The sequence below is a fragment of the Haemaphysalis longicornis genome, unplaced genomic scaffold, assembly GCF_048455015.1.
Source record: "Haemaphysalis longicornis isolate Haplotype H1 unplaced genomic scaffold, Haemaphysalis longicornis Haplotype H1 scaffold_3, whole genome shotgun sequence".
Classification (NCBI taxonomy): Eukaryota; Metazoa; Arthropoda; class Arachnida; order Ixodida; family Ixodidae; genus Haemaphysalis; species Haemaphysalis longicornis.
Window position 1 is genome coordinate 45,247,416 of NW_027526335.1, and position 23,956 is coordinate 45,271,371.

Consider the following 23,956-nt stretch of genomic DNA (forward strand, 5'->3'; position numbering starts at 1 on the left):
GCATGATAATCAGCTAAGCCTGGATGACCAGGAAACCTAAGAATAACCAGCTGGACCTTATAGCTCACGCTACGTATATCCTGGCATAGCCGAGCTAAGCCACTGCTAATTTTTATCGTCACTAAGGGGTTCGAGTTGAAGATGTCGAAAAGTCGCGCGGTGAGTTTGAGGGGTGGGGGGGAAGGGCAGTGTTGAAGAATGCGAGAAAATCAGTGGACTCGCGATGGTGGTTTAAGGGTAACACGTCGTCGGAGTTAGCCAACGCACCACTTTCTGGTCGGTGTACGCCCCCGACGAGTAGGCGGCCGCCATGGTGGAGGCGCACTTCTCGCCGTAGTACGGGAAGCGGCCTCGCTGGCTGGCGCTGGACACAGACAACGTGTAGGGCGAGCCGGCGTAGCCGTCGCAGTTGCAGTTGTCCCCCTTGGCGCCGCCGTTGCCCGAGGCCCACACGTACACGGAGCCCCGGCCGCCCCGGCCCCGCGTCACTCCCCGCCGCAGGGCCTCGCTGGCAAGCCGCTTGGGGCCGTCCACGGTGCGGCCGTCGTCGGACGGACCCCACGACGCGCTGAACACGTCGATGCCTGCGGTAATCGAGAGCGTGAACGGGTGTCGTTGCATGTGGCGTGCGTGCTTGCGGGCTCACTGTGCAGCGCAGCAGCGCTCAGGTGACGCCTACAAGGCGAGCCCAAGCCCCTGAGAAGCACCAATAAAAAAGAAGCACAAATGAAGGGAGCGCAGGTTTTTCAGAATTCTCAGCTTCCCTATGTAAAGCAGCATGGTGGACTTTGAGTGCATAAAGGTGCCACGAAGACAATATACAACCTGGTTTAATTTTAAAAACTAGCCTTTGGCAACTCACTCAGCTGTATTATAGCCAAAAAATACGTATTGTTAACCGAAAAAAAAAAAACGGCACCCATTTTGAAGAAATTTCAAAATTCGCTCTACAGTGAGGCAAGGCGACGGCACTGAAAACACAGTTATTATCGAGGTGTTAACTGCACTTTAGCATTCAGCTGATGCGATCAAACGCAACTGGTTTAATTGATTGTGGGTGAGGCGCGCCTTGCTGGAGGGCTCCGGATTAATTTTGACCATCTAGGTATCTTTAACGTGCGCCGAAATCTCGTACACACGGGCGTTTATGCTTTTCGCCTCCACCAGAAAAGCGGTCGCCGCGGCCGGGAATCGAACCCGCGACCTTCTGCTCAGCAGCCCAACGCCGTAGCCACTGAGCCACCGCGGCGGGTCGGTCGAACGGAACTACTCTAAGGCCCCGCTACAATCGCCTATTATTACATTTCTTGGCGGTGACTTTGGTCGGTGGCAACCAATCGCGCAAACAAGGTTCTGTGACGTCATAGAGACTTCTCCAGAAAGTGGGCCAGGTGTCGCCACTGCTTCCTCTGCTTTCTTCAGTACCTCGATTATTCGTTTGAAGTGTGCGATAAAATGGGCATCATTGTTCTCGTTAACAAAGCAAGTATTTTGAGCGAATCTGACTTGTATTTTGCCTTCATGGTCCCGATAAAAGTTTCATTGAAAGGAAGGAAGGAAGGAAGAAAAAAAGGACGGAAAGCACGGGAGGTTAACCAGGTGTAGAGCCCGGTTTGCTACCCTGTACTGGGGTAGTGGGGTTCATGGGATAAAAGGGAGGGCGGGAGAAGAGGAAGAGATAGGAGTGAGAAGGCGCGCATTCTAGTCCCGTTTTGGGCACTAAAGGCTTTCATGCAAGTTCGTTTCGCTCAGGAAACGTAAAAGGGCTTTCGTCGCCTTCTGCGAAGTCGATGGTAGAGACCGATGACATAAGATAGTCTTTACAGTATATGGCCGATTGCCCAATCGCGCATTTACTTCGAAAGCTTCTTCCACCTAAAATATGGGATGAAAACTTGCGGGACGCCGCTTTGCCGACCAAAGTTCAACCCTCAACTCCCGGACGGCCAAGTCCATCTTTAAAAACGACGCTCTCACGTTTGACACGCCGCTTAGGAACACAAATCAAGTATTGGCTTTCCAAATAGAGGAGGAATGCCATTTGATAGTCCCACTGACGTTTGTCCCTGTGTAGAGATTGCCTCCTTCGGTGCAGCAAAATGCACTTAAAGAGTTTACACGGGTGAGAGAAGGGCTCATGGGAGCGAGGAACGACCCTCTGCGTCTGTTTGGCCTGAATCAAAAGACACCATGGAGTCGGAGCCTTTTGAGAGGTAGGCGTCACGGCGCAGAGTCCAGTCACAACGCATAATAGAAACTTTGGCTTCTCACGTCAGGGGAACAACGACAACACCGTGCACCATTTCACAATCTGAGATTACCAAAATAAGCGCGACATGTACTCGAATTAGTGCGCTCGCATTCATTTGAAAGGCTGGGAAACTAGGCGTAGGGATTCTTTTTTTTTAAGGCGAAGCAGTCTTTGCCGATTACTCCCACAGCCAGGACCATGTACGCCCTGCAATTCCTCAAAAATCCTTTTTTGTTGGTAGTAACGACTGTAATCGTTATAATAGCGTAAATGAAGATAATTTGTCGGACAGACTTTTGAGAAATCAAAAAATAACAAAAACAATAAATTTCCAGAGGGATGATCTGGCAAAATATAAAAAGATATGCGTCTTATACATCTCCAACAAAAACCGAAGAATAAACAAAAAATTACGCAAAAGAACGTTAAAAATATGAATAACAATGGCGCAAATGGCGAACCACGCGTTTCCACAAATATGCAGATTTGGCGGGAGTAGTACCTTTAATCCTTATAAGAACGTAAGTAGAGATAATTTGTCGGACAGAATTTTAAACAATCAGAAAATAAGAAAAGTAGAAAAAATAAAAATTTCACAAGAATGATCCGAGAAAATGAAAAATATGCATCTTATACACCTCCTCAAAAAAACGAAGACCGAACAAAAGAAGTTCGCAACAGAACGTTGGAAATAGAATAAAAAATAGCGTAAACGGACTAACTTTGCAGTACGCCTTGAATCTTCGGGAAAAAAAACACATAATCAGCAAAGTAAAGGTACGTCTCGCTGTAATGGTATAAATTTACATCATTGGCGAAGAAGAAACAAGATAAACTTAAGAAGACTAAATAATCCAACGTCTCTCGCTACTCATAGCCATATTTTGCTGCAAAAAAACCCACACGCTAGACAAGCGGCATAGGAATGCTAGGCGTTAGTAGACAATTCTCAGAATTTCGGTTTAACTTGAAATGTGTTTATACGCGCGTTTCCATGATAAAACCAACATCGCCTCGTTCGGGCAGCACAAAATTCGACGCATGGGTAAAATATACGGCTACAACCTGCGCCCCTGATTGGATTCGAACCCGAAACTACGTGTTCCTATCCGGATACACTATGACTGAACAGCAAAAAAATGGGGGAGAGGGGGGGGGGGGGGGCTGATGGTGGCCATTGGCGCCATGGCTTATATAACGTCACATCTGCATACGGGAAACACTCTCCCCGAACTCATATCACCGCATCCACAGAACGTACTAGTTATGTTGGCCAGCGGTGAATTCATGCATGCCGTAAAGTGCCCCCTACCTTCGACGTTGAAAGCCAATGATGTGGACTCGACAGCATCGACGACGTCACCGTCCAACATTCGGATACCTGGTGGGAAAAGACGGGTTATCAATGTTTGCCTCGTGGTTTCAATAAGTGCAGTGGATGAGCGCTGGCATGGGGAAGGAATTTTATTTAATCCCATTTATATTCTGTTGACTTTTTCGAGCAGTTCCCCCATCGCAGTTTCTCGTTTTCTTTTCCACATCTAGAATCCCAGAAAAAATGATTTGCTCTTACTTTATCACCCTGCTATTCACCTTCGCAAGTGAAAAGGCTCACAAAATGGATGCATATTTATGTACTTATGTACTTATGTATGAACTTATGTACTCTAAAAGGTTGCGACTGGAACATCGGAATCTTTACTTTGATCACACGCAACCAGGAGAAATCTGTCCAGGTATAGAAAACAAATTAAAAAGAAACAGAGAAGACGTGGTTTGCGTGCACTGATTGATAGTTGCAGAAAAGCGATTTTTCTATCTATTTTCTAAGTGAAGATGTATGACACATATTCACTTTCATTTCTGCGATGTACATTGTATGCGTTTTCTAAAAACGTTTTTTTAACATTTGCCATCGTCAAATGCTTATTTAGTCTACATTTTTGAGGTAAACATAGGAAAAGTAATAAATAGATACACTGTACTACTATGACACTGTACTACAATGTTCGCAAAATATTTACGCACGTACAGAAGCGATACGCATAGGTAACTTCATATCCCCAGTAGGTGTCGTTATGCACGGAGATAAAGCTGCATTTTGTCCGATGTTGCTCCCTTACTTCTTTTCTCGTAAATTTTACGCACTCTGGTCACACTGAACCCTCGGCAAGCAAGAACTTATCAGCGAGGTAAGCGTACCTCCGATGCGTGCCTCGTAGGCAACTCCGACCCCGCAGTTTCGGTTGTTGGCCGCCATTGCTACTTCTCCAGCACACCGGGTACCGTGGCTGAAAGGGAAAGTGGTATTTGGTATTGTTACAGCGCATAATTGGCGGAAGTAACGCTCTTAATCGTTGCTATAGCGTAAATGAAGATAATTGTTGAACGCAATTTTTAAAAACCAAGAAATAAAAAAGTATAGAAAAATAAAAATTTCAGAAAAATGAAGTAACAAAATCAAAAATATTCATCTACTACATCTCTTAAAAAACGTGGACTAAACTAATAAAGACCGGAAAAGAGCGATGAAACCACGAATAAAAATTAGCAGTGGCTTAGCTCGGCTATGCCAGGATATCCGCAGCGTGAGCTAAGGGTTCAGCTGGTTTTCTTAGGTTTCCTGGTTGTCTAGAATTAGCTGATTATCATGCTTACTGCTGCTGAAACAATTTACAATCCAATCCAATCCAGTCTAATTTAATCCAATCCAATCTAATCCAATCGCGGCGGCGGCTCCGGCGCGCCAGCTGTGCGCCGTGAGACGTCACTGCTCCTCGCGCATGCGCAGCACGGCTCTCCAGGAGCCACGTGAAACTGCTCAACCTCGGCCAGTGCAGCTCACGCTACAAAAATCGTAAGACCGGACCAACCCTGCACTACGCCTTGCATCTGCGGAAAAAAATACATCATTGTCGAAGTAAATGCACTTAATAGCTGTGATGGTGTTACTTTACATCATTGGCTAAAAGCCACAAAAGAAGATTTAAAAACAATGATAATCCCAACGTATATGGCTATCCACAGACACACCTGGCTGTAAAAAAGCTCGCACAATGATGCATACAAGCGGCATAAGAACGCTACTACGCATTATTAGACAATTCTCTAAATTTATTCAGATTCTTTGCTTCGACACGGCTTTGATTGAGTACGGATCATGTGCGCGGTGCGGGGCGGCGTTTGAGATGAGGGGTGCGGCACTGCAATACCGCAGGCAGAATGATTTCTTCTTTAACGATGCACTGATGATGCGCTCACTTGTTGAGGTCCTGCGGGTCGTATCGTGGGGAGGGGTCCCCGTCGTCGTCGTTGAAGTCGTAGCTGGCCTCGGGCGCCTGCGGAAGCGCATTTTACCCCTTCAACACGCCTTCTCGTAGTTTACTCCACACTTAGCGCTCTGAAGCGATGGAAGCAGCGTACTTACATAGTTTTGCACCAGGTCCGTGTGGTTCCACTCGAGTCCTGCACGCGGAAGTTATGTGCGAGCTGACATTACAAGCTGCCCTTCTTAGACATTTGAAACACTCCGCAAGAAATACCACAGCCAAAACAAAATGAAAGAAAAAGAGTAAGAAGAAAAAGAAAAGGCGTAAAAACTAAAATTGCTTGTCTGTCAGGTTCGAAAGCGTTAAAATATGGCCTCTCTCTGAGTATGTTAGAAAAGGACGTATGCAAAAACATTTCGCAAGTAAGTAACGCCAAGTACGGTAATGGACACACAAATAGCGCAATTTTTTCTCATGCCAGTCTAATTGCCACATGACCTTATAAGAGTAACAAAGTTTAGAAAAGTGACTTGCCAAATGTACTACAACCACCCCATTAAAAAATCTCCCCGAAATATATTCTTTCATATTGTGTGTTCTGGTTCATATTTTCATGTTTGCTTTTCAATTGTCCATGACTACGCATGCGTCAATATTTGCTGAATTTATTGTTTTTTTTGCTTTTATGTACAGAACATTTTCTTTGCCTGCCCACAGAGGCAGTGTAAGAAGGTTGTATCTGGGCAGGGCAGCACCGTGCGCTACACAAACGTGAAGCCTTTATTCATGTTGCAACAATACACATGAAAAATCAACCGACATCGCATTTGAAAAACAACCCTTGCTGGGTGTAAGCGCAAAAAAAAAAAAATTAAGGAAACGTATATACTCGGGTACAAGTTAAGAACGGCAAGTTGCCGCTGTGCCTCATCACCGCAGCCGGGTGTTACTCCGCGCGGCGCAAGTAGTGCGTTACTGGGAATATTTTTAACATGGCACGAGCCGTTTCTGTGATTTTTTGGACCTAAAAACTACCGCAGCGACGACAAACAATTCACGTGAGAAAAGGCAGACGATATCACGCATTCATAGCAATCTCCTTTCAAAACGCATGCGCATGTTGACATCCGGGTCCTTCTTTAAGCGGAGGGATACCGTACATGGGCTTTTTCCGTTTTGTAACTTGTTTTCGAGCATAGTAACAAATTACGAAGTACAACACCTGAGAAGTGGGTAAACCTATATACAACACTAATTTCTTGGTAGTCATAAGGTTAAGTCACCCAAGGTACGCTACGAATTCGGATACTGGGGCCGTACTGCTATGACCGCGAGCATCGCTACGCAGGCATGACTCCGCACTGTTAGTTCGAAAGTAAATCGCCTGGGGCACTCAAGTCTGCTTACGTGCTTTCGAGGTGAAGGCCTGGCGATTGTTATTAACAACATGTTTACTGCTACATCGTATTTACACCTCTTTCCTTGTTTTCGTTTCTTCGTATTTTGCACGAATAGGTGACCAGTGAAAAGCGCAAAGGCTCTTGAGTACATTATATCCTCCCGAGGAGCACCGCCACTTCCGGTTCGAGAGCTCTCCTGGCCTCCCGTACGCCGGCGGCTTTCACGCGCGTGTGTTCCAAGGAGGTTGTATCATACAACCTCCTTGGTGTGTGCGTGTTGTTTATCTGTTTCCACCGAAAAAAAAAAAAATACGCTCACGCATCGCGCTTCAGTGAATAACAACGGTTAATCCTACTATGGGCTTTTCTGAAAGGTAAGCACTTAGTGACAAATCAACAGCCCGCACACACGCGCGTGAAAGCTTCCGGCCTAAGGGAGGGCAGGAGAGATCATTACCCGGAAGTGGCGGTATATAGCAGACGACGTACCCATGAGCCTTTGCGCCTTTTACCGGTCCCCTATTACTCCCATCGGCTTATTTTTTGCTACGGCGTGTGCGAGTCTTTCTTGACTTCTGTTTCTTCGTCTTGCGGCACAAATTACGCCGGCAAGCAGAATGGCACACGCCCAGCTTCCCTAGAATCGAAGTTCTGCGTGGCTGATGCGCACCTGTTCTACTCACGTGCCACAACGGTCAAGTGTCACGCGACATGGAACGCATTATTCTGCGACTTTCACGTTTCCAATTCATGGTTTTTTGAATTTTGCGAAGCGGGCACATTCTCTATCAAAATTTTTGGAATTTCTGGCCAATCCCTCAAGTGCGTATTTTCCACGAAGAAAAGAACAACGACGACGACAGCAACTTTGGTTCTACACTGACAAAGGATAGGCATAGCACAATTGGTAGAGCACTGGGGTGCTACTGTGCATACCCCGGTCGGAATCCCATCGGATATCATATGTATTTTCTATTTATTTTCCCTCTGCAGCGGCGGCCATTTTCTTGACCGGACAACAACATATACAACGGCGATTTTTCGCAGAATGGTGCGCTTCAAGGGACCCTGAAACACCCTTTTCAATTTTTTTGAAACCTTAAATGCTTGCAAAACGTAGTCACCCAACACACCCAGTACTTAGATAAGGGGGTCGCAAGGTACCTCAGCCAGAAATTACTGCTCTATGCCCATCAGATAACTTGTAAACTCGCTCAAAAGATTTTCCTCTCTTTCCCGGTCTTGACGTTCTTAGACGACTCGAATTACGTCACTAAGACCATGTAGCGGCTGTTGGCCGGTTTTCCTTCACTTCCAGCAATGAACGCTTCTCGATAGCAACTTTAAAAATAAAGCCGCAAAAACAAAGCAGAAGCCGAAGGCGTATCTGGTGCGACGAGCAAACCACGCAGCGCCACTCCGTTCAGGCAATAACTGTAGCTTTCGGAGTGCTTCCCGACGCGATGGAAAGAGGAAAAGCGTTTATCGAAAGTATTGCAGAGTCCCTTTAACGCCTTCGCCTTAACAAGGCGTTTCACGCCACATTACCGAGTTATCACTGGGTAGTAGCCTGCCACGATGCTACATTCTCTATATTCAGGAACGAATCACTGCCCGCGTGGCCCACTTTCAGTAAGCAACTTCGCATACTACTTGCGACTTTCGCATTATTTTGTAAGAACCCGCATTATGTCCAAACCAAAAACCAAAAACCAAAAAACAAAAAACAAAAACTGGACTAGTAGAGCTGCCGCGTCAGTATCAACACAGCGACTGTCGGCAAAAGAAACAGATAATATGAGTGCTGCCACTTTTTTCTCTGCCCAATGACAAAAAAAAAAAAGGGAAGTCATTGGTTTAAGCACAATATTACTCCGAGATTAATCTTTCATCTTCCACTCTAATCCCCCGCTGCACAGGTAATTAGATCCCGTCTACCCACGCACTGCATAGGGCGTTCCAAAGTGAAGCGAATTATTCCCCGATTGGACAAACTTTCAACGAACTTGACGCGCATTTGTGGTAATATTTGTGGCGTATCAGTTCGGCGTATGCCGGCTTGATTTGTGGATACGTGGTATTGCGGGGAGCCTGAGACGAGATGAAATTTGTACGCGGTGAATTCAAACAAATGAAATTACGCTGCTGGTTTTTGCGTGATTTTAATTAAGAAAGGGCAGATACGAACGTTAGAAAAAGAAAAAAAAAAGAAAATCACATACGTCGCCAAGGAAAATGTTTGATTAGGGGAAACGAAGAGGTGATTTTCATCCGCTTTGTCTTGTTAATATTTTTAAGTTACCGTATTCTCCTCTTTGGATCTGGCGTATTTGTAAGCGCATACTTGAATAAACGCGTGTCCGTTGCTGAAACAAAGGGCTGACAGATAATATTTTCCTCTCTTTTTTTCTCGCACTGGTGAAGTTTTATATTCTGAGCGGTATCACAGTGAATTTTTCTTCCGTAATATTTATATTCCGCGGCTTTGTGATTCCTCGCAATGACTAATATTAACGCCGATGATACGCAAATGGTTACGGATGCAGTGAATCTTAGAGAATATATTAGGAATGACTACGCTAGTGCCAACAGAAATCTTCGCGACCAAACAACAGCAATAATAAAATGAAAACGTTCCTCTGCCTCCTAAGTTTTGACAATGGCTTCTGCTGATGCAAGTAGGCCTAACGTGATAATGTGCGTGCGCGCGTCTGAGTGGGAGTCCGTACCGTTCAAATGCTGTACACAGGGTATACCAGAAACCAACATGACGTTGCAGAAGGGAAGAAAACTAATGCCGCTGTCTTAAAATGGCAAAGAGACAATTAAGAAAACCTAGATCTGGCATCCTTACTGATTCAGCAATATGAGTTGTGTACAGTTGCCTCAAAAAGTAAACGGAGCACGGCTTCGTGAAATTAGAGTAATTTCCGTTTTAAGCGACTACCACCCCGATTCTATTTAAGAATGACTTTCTTGCAAAGTCCCTTAGACGTTGCTGGCTAGGTACATGGCGGAGATCGAAATCACCTCAAAATTTCCAACCCGTACTCCCTTTACTTTTTGGGGCCCCTGCACTTGTCTTCGGTTCCCCGAGTCATTGGTTGCCGAATTCTTGGGTGGCCAATTCAAGGGAGTTTGGTTCAATGCTACCTGTTTGGTTTCCGTACACCAGTCATTACGGCATACCAGTCTGCGACAAGCACTAGCTCTTGCTGCCGACTCACATCTTCCCCCCCCCCCTCCCCTTTCCTTTCCACTCACCTTCCATTCTTCACTTGCAAGGCTCGTCCAGAAAGGAAGGCGTCGCCCCATTCATAAATAGCTCCCGCCTCCATACACGGCCCTGTGTGGCAGGCCACGTGCAGACCGACGCACGCGTCCAACAGCGACGCATTCACACCTTACGAGACGCGCTTGCGCGAGGCTCGCCGACGCCTCCCTCGGCTCACGCAGTGGGGCAATTACTTTCCAGCTGGCCATCGGCCGTGCTGCCAGCGGGGAACTGCGGCTCGCTCGGGCCAAATCCGAGCGCGGGGTCCACGGTCGCGTCGGCTGCCCCCGACAGCTCCACGGGGTGGAATGGTACAGCGCGGGAGCCGTTACAAAACACGCCGACCATCGCGGGAAAGGAAAACAACGTTCGCTTGCATGTGGCCGCTGACTAGTCCGACGCGACGATGTTTACGCCGATGGAGGCCACGTGCTGGATTCGATCCGTGGCCCCGCTGGCCAAGGCCAGCGGCAGAAGTGACGGACAAGCGACGGCCACGGCGCATGTCTCGAAGGAAGCTGCCCTGATATAGGAACGCAGACCGAGGATCTTTGGGGATTCGCGCTTGCACGTTAAACTCATCATTGATTGATTGATTGTATACGGTTTAACGCGCCGACGCAACGCTGGCGGTGAGGCGCGCCGTAGTGGAGGACTCCGGATTAATTTTGACCACCTGGGGATCTTTAACGTGCGCCGAAATCTCGTACAGACGGGCGTTTTGCTATTTGCCTCCATCAGAACAGCGACCGCCGCGGCCGGGAATCGAACCAGCGACCTCGTGCTCAGCAGTGCAACGCCGTAGCCACTGAGCCACCGCGGCGGGTAAACTCATCATCTGCTATCCGGAAAACATTGAAGATACAGAGCACAATATTGAAGAGGATAGTCTTTCTTAGGCTACTTAAATGCAAAAATTTTGGTTTCTCTGTATGTATGTCTGTCTGTCAGCATGGGACTCCATTAAGCCACCGGGCCAAAGTGAAACAGAAGCTGCGCAATAGTCTTATATACCCACATCAAAATCTAAACGTCAAAGTCCGGTGGCAATGTTAATACTTGCCAACATTGTTGAACAAGGACAACACATTGCGCAGAAATGAGGCAGAAAATCAATACACAAGTAATATTTGCAGTGTTCCTTTATTAAAAAATTCCGAATGCTCGATTTTTGCGATAGCAAACGAAATACATCCACTATTGAAAATAAATTCTCTCTATCGCCTGCTGTCGCCCGTGCCACTATAACTTCTGGCGGCATTTTAAGAAACCAAACGGTAACACTAACAAAGCGTTCCACTAGATTGGTTTTACTTTCCGCTTGGAACGCGCGTGGAGTAGTACAACGTGGTTCTATAAACGTTAGTAGGGTGCTTCGATTCACACACGTCTCCGCCGTACGGCAGCGCTGGCATCACGGCAGCCGGCGTGGAGCAGTGTAACGCGGTAAATTCAAACTGACTTTACCAGCGTGAGAGGTGAGCGGGAAAGATAAGGGGGGCATTTACTTGGGAGGGGCGCCACGGGACTAGTATTGTGTTTTGTCGACGTTTGCAACGTAAGGAGCACATACGCGGCCATTTTTTTTTGTTTGACGGTCTCGGCTGCAGCGGCTAAATTCATACTATTTTGCTATCCGGTAAACTGTGAAGATGCATAATGACCAGCCGGGCGAATGTGCAGAGTGACCTTTTGGGTTTCTTCAACGTCAACTGTGACAGCTGAACTACCTGGCGCAGCTCGCTGCACGCGCCCTGGACACCCCGGACTGAGGACGTCCCCCGCGCGAGTGGACGGCTCCACCATCTCATGTTACAGCCGAAACAGGCGTTCAATCCTCCGTCCTCGTTAGCCGTAACAATATAGAGGCGCCGATCGTTTTATTAAAAAAAATTCGGGAGGAATTTACACGTATAGGCGCAAAGAGAAAAAGGTAAATATAGAAGCTGATGAGAACAGAAGCCAAATAACACAAAAACATAGATAATATTGCTTAATATATATTCTTTTTTAAGATGTATTTTTGTATTTTTAACGGCGTAGATATTAAATAATGGGCTTTCCGAGGAGTCATTAAGCAATAGTATTTCTACCAATCAACAAAATAAGCGATAAAGATCGTCTACCGCTTATGGAACGAACAAAAATGTTTCCTTGGGGTAAAGGGTTGAGAGTTGGGCGAGTTGGTAATGATGCATTTCGAAAAACAAACTGCGCGCAAATTAACGGGGACAAGAACACATGAAGACGGCACAAGTGCAGTGCCGTCCTTGCGGAAGGTAAAGTAATCAAATAGCAGATTAATCGCCATGAAAAAAAAAAACGCGTGTTCTTTTCTTCATTTGCATATATTCAATGCCATCTCACTGTTTATTGCTTACCATTATATTGTTTTCTGTCACATGGTCTTACTCATGAAAAGGCGCCGCACCATTGCGTTTGTAACTTATGAACAAGCGATTCGTGGGCGCTCAAATGCCGAAGGCCTGTCCCCTATTTCCTTTCACGGTGAACGCAGGCTTCATGCCCAAAATTGCATTCAGAGGGTACAGATTTTGTTCCTGTTATGTCGGTTGGTCTCATATCCCTAATGATTATTTGTTAGGAAGTCACGGTAGCTGCACGGGAGCGGGTCCAGTTAATTTCCACTGTGGACCATCGCTTTGAGCATATGCATGGAAGGTGCATGAAGACGCAAATACTAGTTCGTAAACACCCTGGAAAATTATTTCAGAACTTTGTCATCATTAAGTCTCGGGCGATGGGGAACTTTGCAGTATAGCTCAAGGACAGCCGCGTGGCATATCCGAAAACAAACTGTTCTGCTACCTGCGGCTCACTGCCGGCACGGCGTAGAAGGCCGAGACGAAAATGAGTAAGCACACTGGACGAGCGCCGTGTGTGTCTACTCCTCTTTCGTCTTTTAGGGCCGTTCAAGCAATGAGCCCCAACCAAAACCTTCTTTCCGGTGTACCTTCTGCACCTCTGTAACAGAAACCTCGTTCGCGACCATCCACGTGCAGCTGCTTACACGATTACTTGTTGTCAACGACAAATGGTCACAAGTGGCTCCAGACGCGGAGTTCTACAGATAAACTCTCCGGACTGTCTCGGGAAACACAACGATCGAAAGTATTATGCCCAAGAGAATGTTACCGCAGTCTTTATGGTGCAGAACACCAACATATCAGGCATCGTATTACGGTAGACTGTACGAACCCCGCTTATATTGTCACGAAGCCAAAGATGGCGCAGTTGTCTTAAAAAAAAGAAAACAAGTTTATTGGAGCGAACTTGTGGTCCCCTAACAAGTAAAAAAAATACACAGGCGGCGAAGCAGCAGTCAACCAAGTGATGTGCGCAGGCGAATGTCGGAGAAAAAGAATACCGCGGCGTTTCCTCTGCGGGCATTTATCTTTCGGCGCGAGTGTTTCTCGGAGTGTCGAATTACACCCAGAACAATGTAGATCAAAGAAGAGTATTCTAGGCTGGTGAAGTTAGTTCGAAGCACCCTCACTATCAAAGCAGATAATACGTGTGACATAAAAAATAAAGAATGCGTTTCACTTGACCCACAGAAAACACAGATAACACAGCACGGCACAGCCAGGCGGCAAAAACAAAACAAATAAACAAACCGCATGCATAGTTCGCGGCAATATCAACCTATTATCGGCGCTATAGAAACACGCCCACGCACGCACGCATTCACACATCATGCACGTATACACGCACGTGGGGAGTGTACTAGCAGTACTGACCGTCGTCCATGATGGTGACCGTGACGCCCTTTCCGGTGAAGCCCATGTCCCAGACCTTGGTGACCCGGTGGTCAAGCTCGGGGAGGTCCGGTGACGAGCGTGTGTCATGCTGCAAAAAGGAATGGCATGTTGGCATGTACGCGCTCCCGTCCCAAAAGCAGCGCGGCGCCGTGCGGCCCGGCTGTAATGCGCGGCGGCGTCGGCGCACTCACGATGTACCACTGCCGGTTCCAGAGCGGGTCGTTGAAGCGGAGCGCCTCCCAGTCGACGTCCGTCATGAAGTCGCCGCCACGCTTTTCGCGCACCCGCACGACCTGCTGCTCGGCCCACAGGACCTGCGCAGCAGTCAAACGTCGCCATCCGTGTAGTCGCAGCTCGAGCCCCCTTTTCCCGGTAAAGATCGTCGCGTCAAGCTAGGGCACAGACTACAAGCTCTGAGATGATAGCCAACTGGGATTCCTAATTCTTAGGTCCCGTGATTGGCAGCCTAACTTTCGCAGCAGACTTTGTTCTGTTGCAGCGAGGGGGCAGGGATGGGAGCACTCGCACCCAATAAGCACGGATGATGGTGATGATGAATAAATCTTTATTTTTCAAGCTGGTGCAGATAGGGCACCCGCCCGGGGGGGATTCCCTATTCCGAGATACCCTGAGCTCGGCTGGCGGTCCAGGCCCTCTTCACCAGTTCATGCTGGATCCCAAGGTTCGTCAGGCGGTTCACCTACTGCTTGTTGGAGGGGGAGTTTATTGGGGCAAGACCTGGGGTATTCTGGCACTCCCAAATCTGGCGGTACAGTGTACCGGGAGTTGGACAGAAATTGCAGGTAGACGGGTATTGGGTAGGATAAATCGCATGGAGTAGGGTTATGTGGGGGCACGTATTTGTCTGTAGTCTTCGAAGGGGGGTGGCTTCTTCTCTTGTTAATTGGGAGTGCGGAGTCGGGAAGGTTCTTCTGCCTTGACGGTAATAAATGAGAATGTCAGCATCCCTGACAAGCGATTCTGTTTTGGGGGCCGCAAGTGGTGTTTGTTTTACGATTACTAAGTTACCGAGGTGTCTGCACAGTACCAACAACAACCAGTTGTATCTGTCATGCGCCATGATCTGTCCTTATACCGCCTTGTTTTCTGCCACGGATGCGAAAAGGCAGCCAGCGGCTGCGGAGCTGTGTTCAGATGAATTCTGATATATGCATTAAAGAGCAGCTATATGAACGATGCTTTTACGGCAAAGCTGTAAATGGCTAGGATCCAGCAGATCGTCTCCGGTCCCAGAGCGATGTAGACAGGAATCGCTAGCGAGCGTGGCGCCACGTTGCGGAGCCCCCTCAAATCCCTGGAATCGTAAAACTGCGCGCCACACCCCCGGGGCATGGAAAAAAATCATACAAAATTAAAAAGGTCCTAGGGCCTTCATAGAGCATGCGCCGTGATTACCATACACGCGCTATAAGAAATTTCTACCCATGATTCCTGTGTGTTTTGTAGCGTAAGCTACACTGGCCGAGGTTGAGCAGTTTCGCGTGTGCAGTGAAGCGCCGTTCTGCGCGAGCGCGAGGGGCATTAGATTGTATTCGATTCGATTGCATTGACCTGAATTGGCTTGGATTGGATTTTGATTGGATTGGATTAAAGTGGATTGTGTTGGATTGTGTTGTGTCATAGCCGCGGCAAACGCACTGGCACCGGCGCGTGCCCAGGTGTGCGCCTCAATTGCGCAGTAGCTACGTTTGACGCTGCGTCGGAGCCGCTTGATAGCCGTTTCACGTGGCTCGTGAAGAGCCGTGCTGAGCATGCGCGAGGAGCAGTGACTGGACAGGACTGGACTTTCAGTAAATAACCAAGAACAATGCTCAATCGTAAATTACAAGCAAACGTGTTCTGCTTCGTGCACCCCTTGGACTACGACCCAGTCAAACCTCACGTTGAGGCTCTGCACTGCAGCTTTGCTGGCCATCCCTCTTCACGGGGTGGAAGGGCTCTGAATTTTTTAATGCTATACTGCAGGGCCGCCTTACCGCTTTTGTGTTTTTCATCTGTCCGTTGTTCGCACCTTCACGACCTTTCCATACCGTCTCTCTGGACTGCTTGTAATCTTACAAGGACCGGTGAATAAGGCGGCGCGGGGGGTGGGGGGATCAAGAGCTCCGTCCTCATCAGCCAAAGTGTAGGGAAGGCCGGAATTCATATTAAAGGGCTAAGAATTGCTCTTCCCTCGTTCTTTTCTCCTCGCAGTGGGCGCACGTGCGCGCGCTAATTCTCTTGCGAGCATTCGTGGCCGATGTAACGCACAACGCGTGAACAGCGGGCGTTATGCATGCGCCATACCCTGGCGTCCTGGGTGAGACGGCGCGTAACTCCACGTGCCGAGCGCCTCGACCGCTCCGGCTGACCCGTCTTGCGCAGCAGGTACGTGTCCTCCAGGCCTCGCAGCTGCGGCATTGGGGGGAGAAGATAAAAAAATTCACGGTTGGTTAGTTCATGTGTTGTAAAGGAGTGGATAAAAACACTAAACGCTACGATGAACTCTCCCCATCTCCATTTAAGGGACACTGCAGGTTCGCCGAAGCTGTACTTGCGGTTGCATTGCGCTGTATAACCAATGTTACTACGCAGTATAACCAATGTAATCCTTTACTACTTAGTGGAAGCCGAGGATGCACATAACGGAAGACCAACACCTCGTGACACTGGTTGTTAAAGGTGACACATTTATTTTTGTTCTGTGCGTGCACACGCATGCTGACGCCGCGCCACAGCAGCATGTCAAGGAAGGCACTTCGAAATTCGCGCTGTTTTGCTTTCTTGTTAGCTCTCCGGAATTTCTTCGCGTTCTTGTGTGTTCATACCTTCATTTCCCTAAACTTTCATTTCACCTTGAAGGCCTTCGTTGCAATGCTTTTTTAAAGTGCAGAGCACTTTCGGGGCTCGCCTTGTCGTCGTAGCTCGCTTGCTGGACTCAAGTATAGAGCTTCACGGCATTATACGCCGTCGCGGCATCCCGCAGGGGCTTCGATAGCCAAGCGGTTTAGTGCATAGTCATAAGCGTTCGAAACTCGTGAACCGCTGGCGCTTCTCATACATCTCCCCGTTGTTTAGCGCAAAGAAAACTGCAGGTACCTTCGAGGCAAAATATACATAATGAACCGGCAGCGCCCGCGTTCATTTAGTTAGGAAGGCTCATTGGTTGGTTTTTATTGGTTTTTACGACAGTGAGTGAAAACAAAAAAAAAAAAAAATGGCAGTGCAACGCCGGCACGTGCGGTAGGAAAAGCAAGCACAAAAAGAACAAAACTCCCGCTGGCGCAGTTTCAGGCAGGGTGCGAGCGAGCACTGCGAAGGCGGGAAATTTGAAATGCGTTGGAAAAACCTCCGTTGAATTCATCAGGAGAGGAATGAGACAGGGCGGCGAAGAGCCCTTTATGGTGAATCACTGTTCTGCACTTTCGACAGCTTTCACATTGAGTGGAACGGCTTTAATTTTTTTTTTCAATAATATTGTTCCTGAACGTTTTCTGGTTGGCGCCATTGCCACTTTCAGGTTACAAAAGTAGGTGCTTCGCTCTCTGCCTACGAGGTTTGGTATGTAACGAGCACTAAGCTCCGGCTTCAGTTCCGAGTTACTGCGGCTGAAGGATCTGTTCCCTGTGTAAGTTGCTTATGATAAAATGCAGGCGCGTATCCCCGAACGACGTTCTATTTCTTCGATCGACCCACAGCTACAGGCGTTCTCTGGAATTTTTGTGTCGCTGTTCCGACCAAACTTTATTGTTTAAATGGACTCGAGAGTCAACGTTGCATGCAGTAGGACTGCGCAAACACCCACGCGGCTTCAATGACTTCGCCAAAAAAAGAAAAACTTTATCATCCCTTCCTAAAGAAAGTTTAGAGAAGCGCTAAAGCTGTCCAACATAAAAACTGCCTCAAAAGTGTGTCAAAACCTTCGCTAAAACACAATCGATCGTTAATCGACCGTCAAACCTTCTAAGACCCAAATCGCAAACGAATAACGAAATAACGAGCTATACGCGGAGTTTTTTCGCTTACTAAGTAAACGCATTTACGATTGATCTGAATGTGTACCGATACGTGGTGTATGATATAAAGGTACACTACTGCACTCCTTCTTCGTGATCTATGCGTGTATTGGCTTATCTAGAACCGTTCCTTCTTCGCGATTTTCAAGTAACCGTTTTGACACAATAGAAGCCCGGCTTCGCGCACGCGCCGTGTGTGCAGAGACCCTATCAGAACTTTTCGGCTGACCAACCGGTCTATGGGGAAATGCACTAGTTTTCTGACAGGGCGTCATTGGTCCCACTAAGAAAGCTTTCCCTTTAAGAAATAAAAAAAGAAAAACAAGTGCACGCGACTAGAGTACATATGTTTGCAGCCACCGGGTACCGACGAACTGACGAACAAAACACGGGATACAACCGTAAGCTCCTTCAGCGTTAAGTCCGTGGAATCTATTGTCTCTTATTTACATCGTCAATTTACTACTCGAGCTGTTCAATGGATGTCGAAGTGAATTTACCGACGTCATGTATATATACAGATCAGAAAAACTGGAAGAACTCCATCTCTCAGACTCAATCACTGTTTTTTTTATCAAATGTTATTATCGAAATGTTCTTATCAGTTATGTCGCACTCCTAGGTCCAAGTAAAAATTAATGCGTGGCTACGCACAAACGTGAAGAGACCTCCATCATCATCCTCACCGGTATCATACGCAGTACAATCGATTTACGAAATATTTTTCGATTACAGTGAACAAAAAAGCATTCATTATGTACCAAAAAGCGCTGCTGGAGGGATCAAATACGAAAATTAGAGGGCAAACAATGGTCTCGGAAGACCTGCTAAAGGAGTGCTTGGAAGTCGGTGGGGGATTGATTTATTATGGGGTTTAACGCTCCGAAACTACACAGGTTATGAGGCGTGCCGTAGTGGAAGGCTACGGATTATTTTGACCACCTGGGGATCTTTAAAGTGCGCCGAAATCTCGAACACACGGGGTTTTTTGCTTTTCTCCTCCATCAGAAAAGCGGCCGCCGCGGCCGGGAATCAAACCCGCATCCTTGTGCTCAGCAGCAGAACGCCTTAGCCACTGGCCCACCGCGGCGGGTCTCTGGGGGGAGGCTTGCAACTTGCAATGGACACAAATGGGCTGTTGTCATGGAGGCCATTGATGTTGTTGCTTTTGATGATGATGATGACGAGGATTATGGTGTGGTGGTGGGGGTGGTGATAATGAAATAGCTCTAGATAGTCTAAGCTCATATACACAAGGAAAGAGGTAAATTTTATTTGAGCCAAAAATATGGATGGAGGTGGGTGGGAGCCTTCTTCGGCCATTAATGCATCTTCGACCATTTGAAATGCGTTTATTTGAGTGTTCGGGTCGGGGCTGAGCAAGACGGTTACCATTCCTCTGAAGTCCGAATAACAATTGGGTGTGGAATATTTCTGTTTTTCATAGGGAATGCCCGCAAAATATCTTGGAGCCTAGCCCTTGCATAGCAGCATTTACACTTGTCGACACAGAGTTCAGGGTATAAGCGAATATAAGCAATGGTGTTAGAGAAGGTGTTAGTCTCACTATAAATGCCCCTTCGAGCTCACTATAAATACACGCAGTGACATCTATAGGGAGCCTATGCAGAGCCCTTTACTCAGCCACGCCGCAATTAAAGAGGTGTAATTGTTGCAGCATCATGCAAAACAGCAAACAACATTTTTGTGCTTTCCCGGCCATTCCGAGCGTATGTCCGTTCGTTTGTGTTTTCGTGAGTGTGTGTGCGTTTAGGCATCATAATTTTTTTTAAAACCTCAAGTATTTGCGGTGATGAGTTTTGAAGCCCGGCGAGTGCCGTTCGCTAAATAGATATGTGTTCCTTTCCAGAATTGCGTTGACGTTTCTGTGATTTTGTTGCTCTTCCACTTGATAAGGCTAAGCTCACATGAACTCCCCGTAGACGCGTGAACAGAGCAGATCGGAGGTATATCGCGCGCTCATCTTCACAACAGGCAGGTGGCCCGCATTCTTCGAGCCTCATCAATCTTTCCCGCACCGCTGGGGATGCACGTGTTCGGATAATTCGATCTCAGCATTCTTGCACGCATTGCAGCGTGGCTTGCATGTTTTTGTTGGGGGAAAAAATTTCCAGCCGAACACGCATACACCTTGTTCGGTCGGGTCGATAGGGGTTCTCGCGTTGTGAGGCGGTGCTCTTTCTTGAAACTTTTTTTTTTTTGTCCAAGCGCCCGTTTACTGGGGAAGATGCTTGATTTACACCGTCGCTCGGTAGTGCCGCAAACGCTGGAGAAAGTACTGTCGTACTCTTGTCAGCTGCAACCTTTCTGCAATATGCTATGCAATATTCAAATTTGGGGTTTAACACGCAGAGACTACACCTGCGCTATATGGTGCACCTTAGTGGAGGGTTCTGGATTAACGTTGACCACCTGGAGCTCTTTAACGTGCAACGAAATATTGTCACACGGGCGTCATCGCTTCTCGCGTTTATCTGAAAAACGGCCCCCGCGGCCGGGATCTAACCCACGCCTTTGGGCTTTGCTATATTAAACGTCCCGTCGTTCGTCCAGTCGTGTAACCTGCAACCAAAACCTCCAGCGAGGTATTGTTCGACGCGGAATACGCAATTGCAGGACATGTTCTACTGGAGGTGGTGAGTGTTTAATGGCGCAAGGCCAGCTATAGGGCAAAGAGCGCCAAAGACAAAGTTATTTAATGATTGATTGATTGATTGATTGATTGATTGATTGATTGATTGATTGATTGATTGATTGATTGATTGTAGGGTTTAACGCGCCGATGCAACGCAGGCGATGAGGCGCGCCGTAGTGGAGGGCTCCGGATTAATTTCGACCACCTGGGGTGCCCCGCTGCTCCGGTATTCCATCGGTGAGTCGAATCATCTCGATCTCTAGCGTTGTTTAATGCCTCGCTCCCAGTGTTACCGTTATGGCCTACGATCAGTCTGTATGTAGTGTATTTGATTTGCACATTGCAATAAATGCTGCCATTGGTGTTTTGCCCTTGTCGCCCCTGCCTTTGTCTGTCTCCGCAAACAACGGACCCGTCCGCAGCCGGCGCTCGCAAGGCATCTTTGCTGAGCGCGGATGGCTGCGGGGTGGGAAATCACTAGTGTGTGAAATGTAGAACCCCCACACACTATACCTCTTCGGTCGAAGTTAGTGATTTTATTGTGGATGTGTCGTGACCGAAATGTAGTGGTTTGCGCGTTTCCTGTGGCAGAATTTGGCGTGCGACGCCACACCGATGAGGCCCTACCGATAAACCAGTGACGCGCGGAAATAAATTTGACATCATTTAACAACGTGTCTGTAGTTGCAAGTTTGCCGATCAGTGCATATCACAGCGACCACAAAGCCGTTGTGAGCGTCGTTACTAAATGACACTGACTTTACAGTTCCGCCGGTCATCAATCCACATTCACTAGGCGGAACGGCCTTGAAATATTTTGTTATTTTTGCACATCATTCTCCGCACCATTTCCGCTCTCCTTTTAATTGCTGATTTATTTTTACCTCTTATTACCTATTTTACTTTCTTCCTAACTACCTTGACAGCTGTCGCATTCGTTCGCAACAATGTTTCTCGCCTTTTATCGTTCTAATCTGGCTTTTGTGCAGTCTGAAACTGTTGGGTTGCCAAATTTAGATCACCAGCATTTTCAAACAGTGTCAACGATGTTCGTGTGCCTGCTTGAACTAGCGAACCCTCGTCTTACACTGCGCGTCATCCATGGCTTGGCAGACGGTTGCTTGTGCAACTCGCCGGCTCGCCAACACCTCGCGCTGTGCTCCCGCAGAGCCTTAGACGCGAAAGTGTCAGGAGCAGCTGACGGGAATGAGGCGAATGCACGCCGCGCCTCCGACTCTGACGCACGCCGTCGGGCGCCCACCCGGCCTTCTCTCCGCCCTCGAGGCCAACGATGCTGCATTCTACGCGCTTAGCTTGTGTGCGCCTGGCTTTCCCTCGCGGACGGCTTGAACGGCTCCATTCCGTGTTGTCGAAAACGCAGCTAGCATGCACTAAACGCCTGCTTGCTCTTAGAGGTGCCGAAGATAAGAGTGGGCACCGCGGCGTTACCAGGCGCTTGTGAGCCGAAAACACGCCACATCGACGCGGAGTAGCGACCACGATCCTCGGAAACACAACCCCCACCCCTCCTTAAAGAAAAAAAGAAGTTGTGAATAGTGAGTGAAGAATACGTGTATTGGAGCTGAAGAAGATTAAAAAAAAAATGTGGGTGGTATTTCTTCAGTGCAGAAAAGTGCGGGCTGCCGCCGCTGCTCGGGTCCGTTAGATTAGGCGTTTTTGATCTTCAGGCCACGTGCGAACTTGTCAGCTTCTACTCCCACTGCTCCGGGGATGGTGAAGGGAAGGACACTGGGTGGTTGGGGCGTTCCCACATGAGCTGGTTCGCGGTGCAGGGGGTCTCCCAGGAAAGGCAGTTGTAGGGCATTGGCTGGGAGAGATGTGGCATAGAATGGGGGCGTTAAAAGTAAAAGTTCTTGTATATTTTGGCCCGTGCTCTGCCCATTTTAGCGCTAAAGCTTTTAGTGATCTATTGTGCAAAACACTGGCGTTTTCGCTGTTCTAGCTTGGTACAGAAAATGGCCGCCGCTGTAAAGGGTAAATGAAGAACTCATTTGAGTTCGTATGAGAGTTGAATCCGGGTCGTCACCGTTGGAGCCGATTGAGTTACCACCACGCTACAACTGAAGGTTGCGAGTGCCGCAACAAGAGTTAGTCTAGCGCGTGGTGCGCTGACGTCATATCGCGTGACAGGTGAGCGTGAAGGCACGTGAGTAGAACAGGTTCCTGCCAGCGACGGAGAACTTCGATTTTTGGGAAGGTGTGGTGCGAAGAGTCGCCAGTCCGCCTGTTGAAGTAACTCGCGCCAAAAAAGCAAGACACGAGGGCGAAGAGTGTTGAACGTGCCGAAGCAACCACTGAGCAGGAAGTGCACAGCAGAAGGCTGCGTGTTATTTTAAAGCATTCCGCTTCCTCTTGCGTACGCTGATGTCTTGGCAAAATGCAATTTTCGTTCTTATGCTCCACCGAAAAAAAGCTTAGAGTACGCCCAAGCCTTCTCTTTACGAGTGGAACGACGGCGTTACGGGGCGCCGTTCGTATCATTTTCTCATTCGCGTCTTTATTTATCTCATTCGCGTCTTCTCATTCGCGTCTTCGCGTCCTACATTTTCTCATTCGCTCTTGAGTCAAACAAGAACCCAATTTTCGTTACGCAATACTTCTCGGCACTGTATTCATCGTGCACGTGTTTTTTCCAAGCGGCCTGGCCGCCTTCCTGGGTGCCCGTTCTCTTCTGACCAGCGATGACGTCAGGACGGCAGCGCTACGGATCCTACATCACAGCGGACAGAAACTTTCCGCTACTCCACGACGAGCTTTACTGTCAGAGTATCTCCTCACCACGCGGTGGCATACTCGGCGGCGTAGCAATGGGTTTATGGTTCTTCCTCGCTCTCACCGGCACAGGTGCAAGAGCACCAATTCACTTAAACACCACCTGTAGTGTTCACAGAACGACACCGCAGTACTCGCTTTCTGCACGACGATATCAACGAATCAGGATTTTTTTATCAGAAAGCCACTGACGCAGTTTTTTTTTTTTTTTGCGTAACGATTTTCTACCGTGCTACTGTGTTAACGCGGCTGGAACGGAGTAGGAAAGTTTGCCTTGAATTAAATATTTATGCCAGAGGTTTCGACCACCAACGCAATTTCCAACCTGCGAAAAATGACGGAACCAAAGACACACACAAAAAAAATCTCGAAGCCATTCCGCCCGACAGATGTGAAGGACCAATTCAGCTGCAATGTTTTTTTTCACTTATCGTACGGTTGCAATGGCTGTGTTGTCGCTATGATATGCACGTATCGGCATACTTACAATTGCAGACACGTTTTTGGATAATGCC

General features: G+C 47.8%; 1 protein-coding gene across 2 annotated transcripts in view; it reads right to left on the reverse strand.

The window, feature by feature from the left end:
• Positions 1–23,956, reverse strand: part of LOC144174376 (neuroendocrine convertase 1-like) — a 40,962-nt gene that overhangs the window by 9,675 nt on the left and 7,331 nt on the right. For both annotated transcript variants that reach the window (XM_077703048.1, XM_077703047.1), the window contains exons 2-9: positions 16,284–16,388; positions 14,168–14,290; positions 13,956–14,064; positions 5,679–5,716; positions 5,513–5,589; positions 4,454–4,542; positions 3,564–3,632; positions 268–584 (exon numbers count right to left, since the gene is read on the reverse strand). In XM_077703048.1, the coding sequence (XP_077559174.1) occupies positions 268–584; positions 3,564–3,632; positions 4,454–4,542; positions 5,513–5,589; positions 5,679–5,716; positions 13,956–14,064; positions 14,168–14,290; positions 16,284–16,388 (927 nt within the window). The remainder of the gene's footprint in view (positions 1–267; positions 585–3,563; positions 3,633–4,453; positions 4,543–5,512; positions 5,590–5,678; positions 5,717–13,955; positions 14,065–14,167; positions 14,291–16,283; positions 16,389–23,956) is intronic.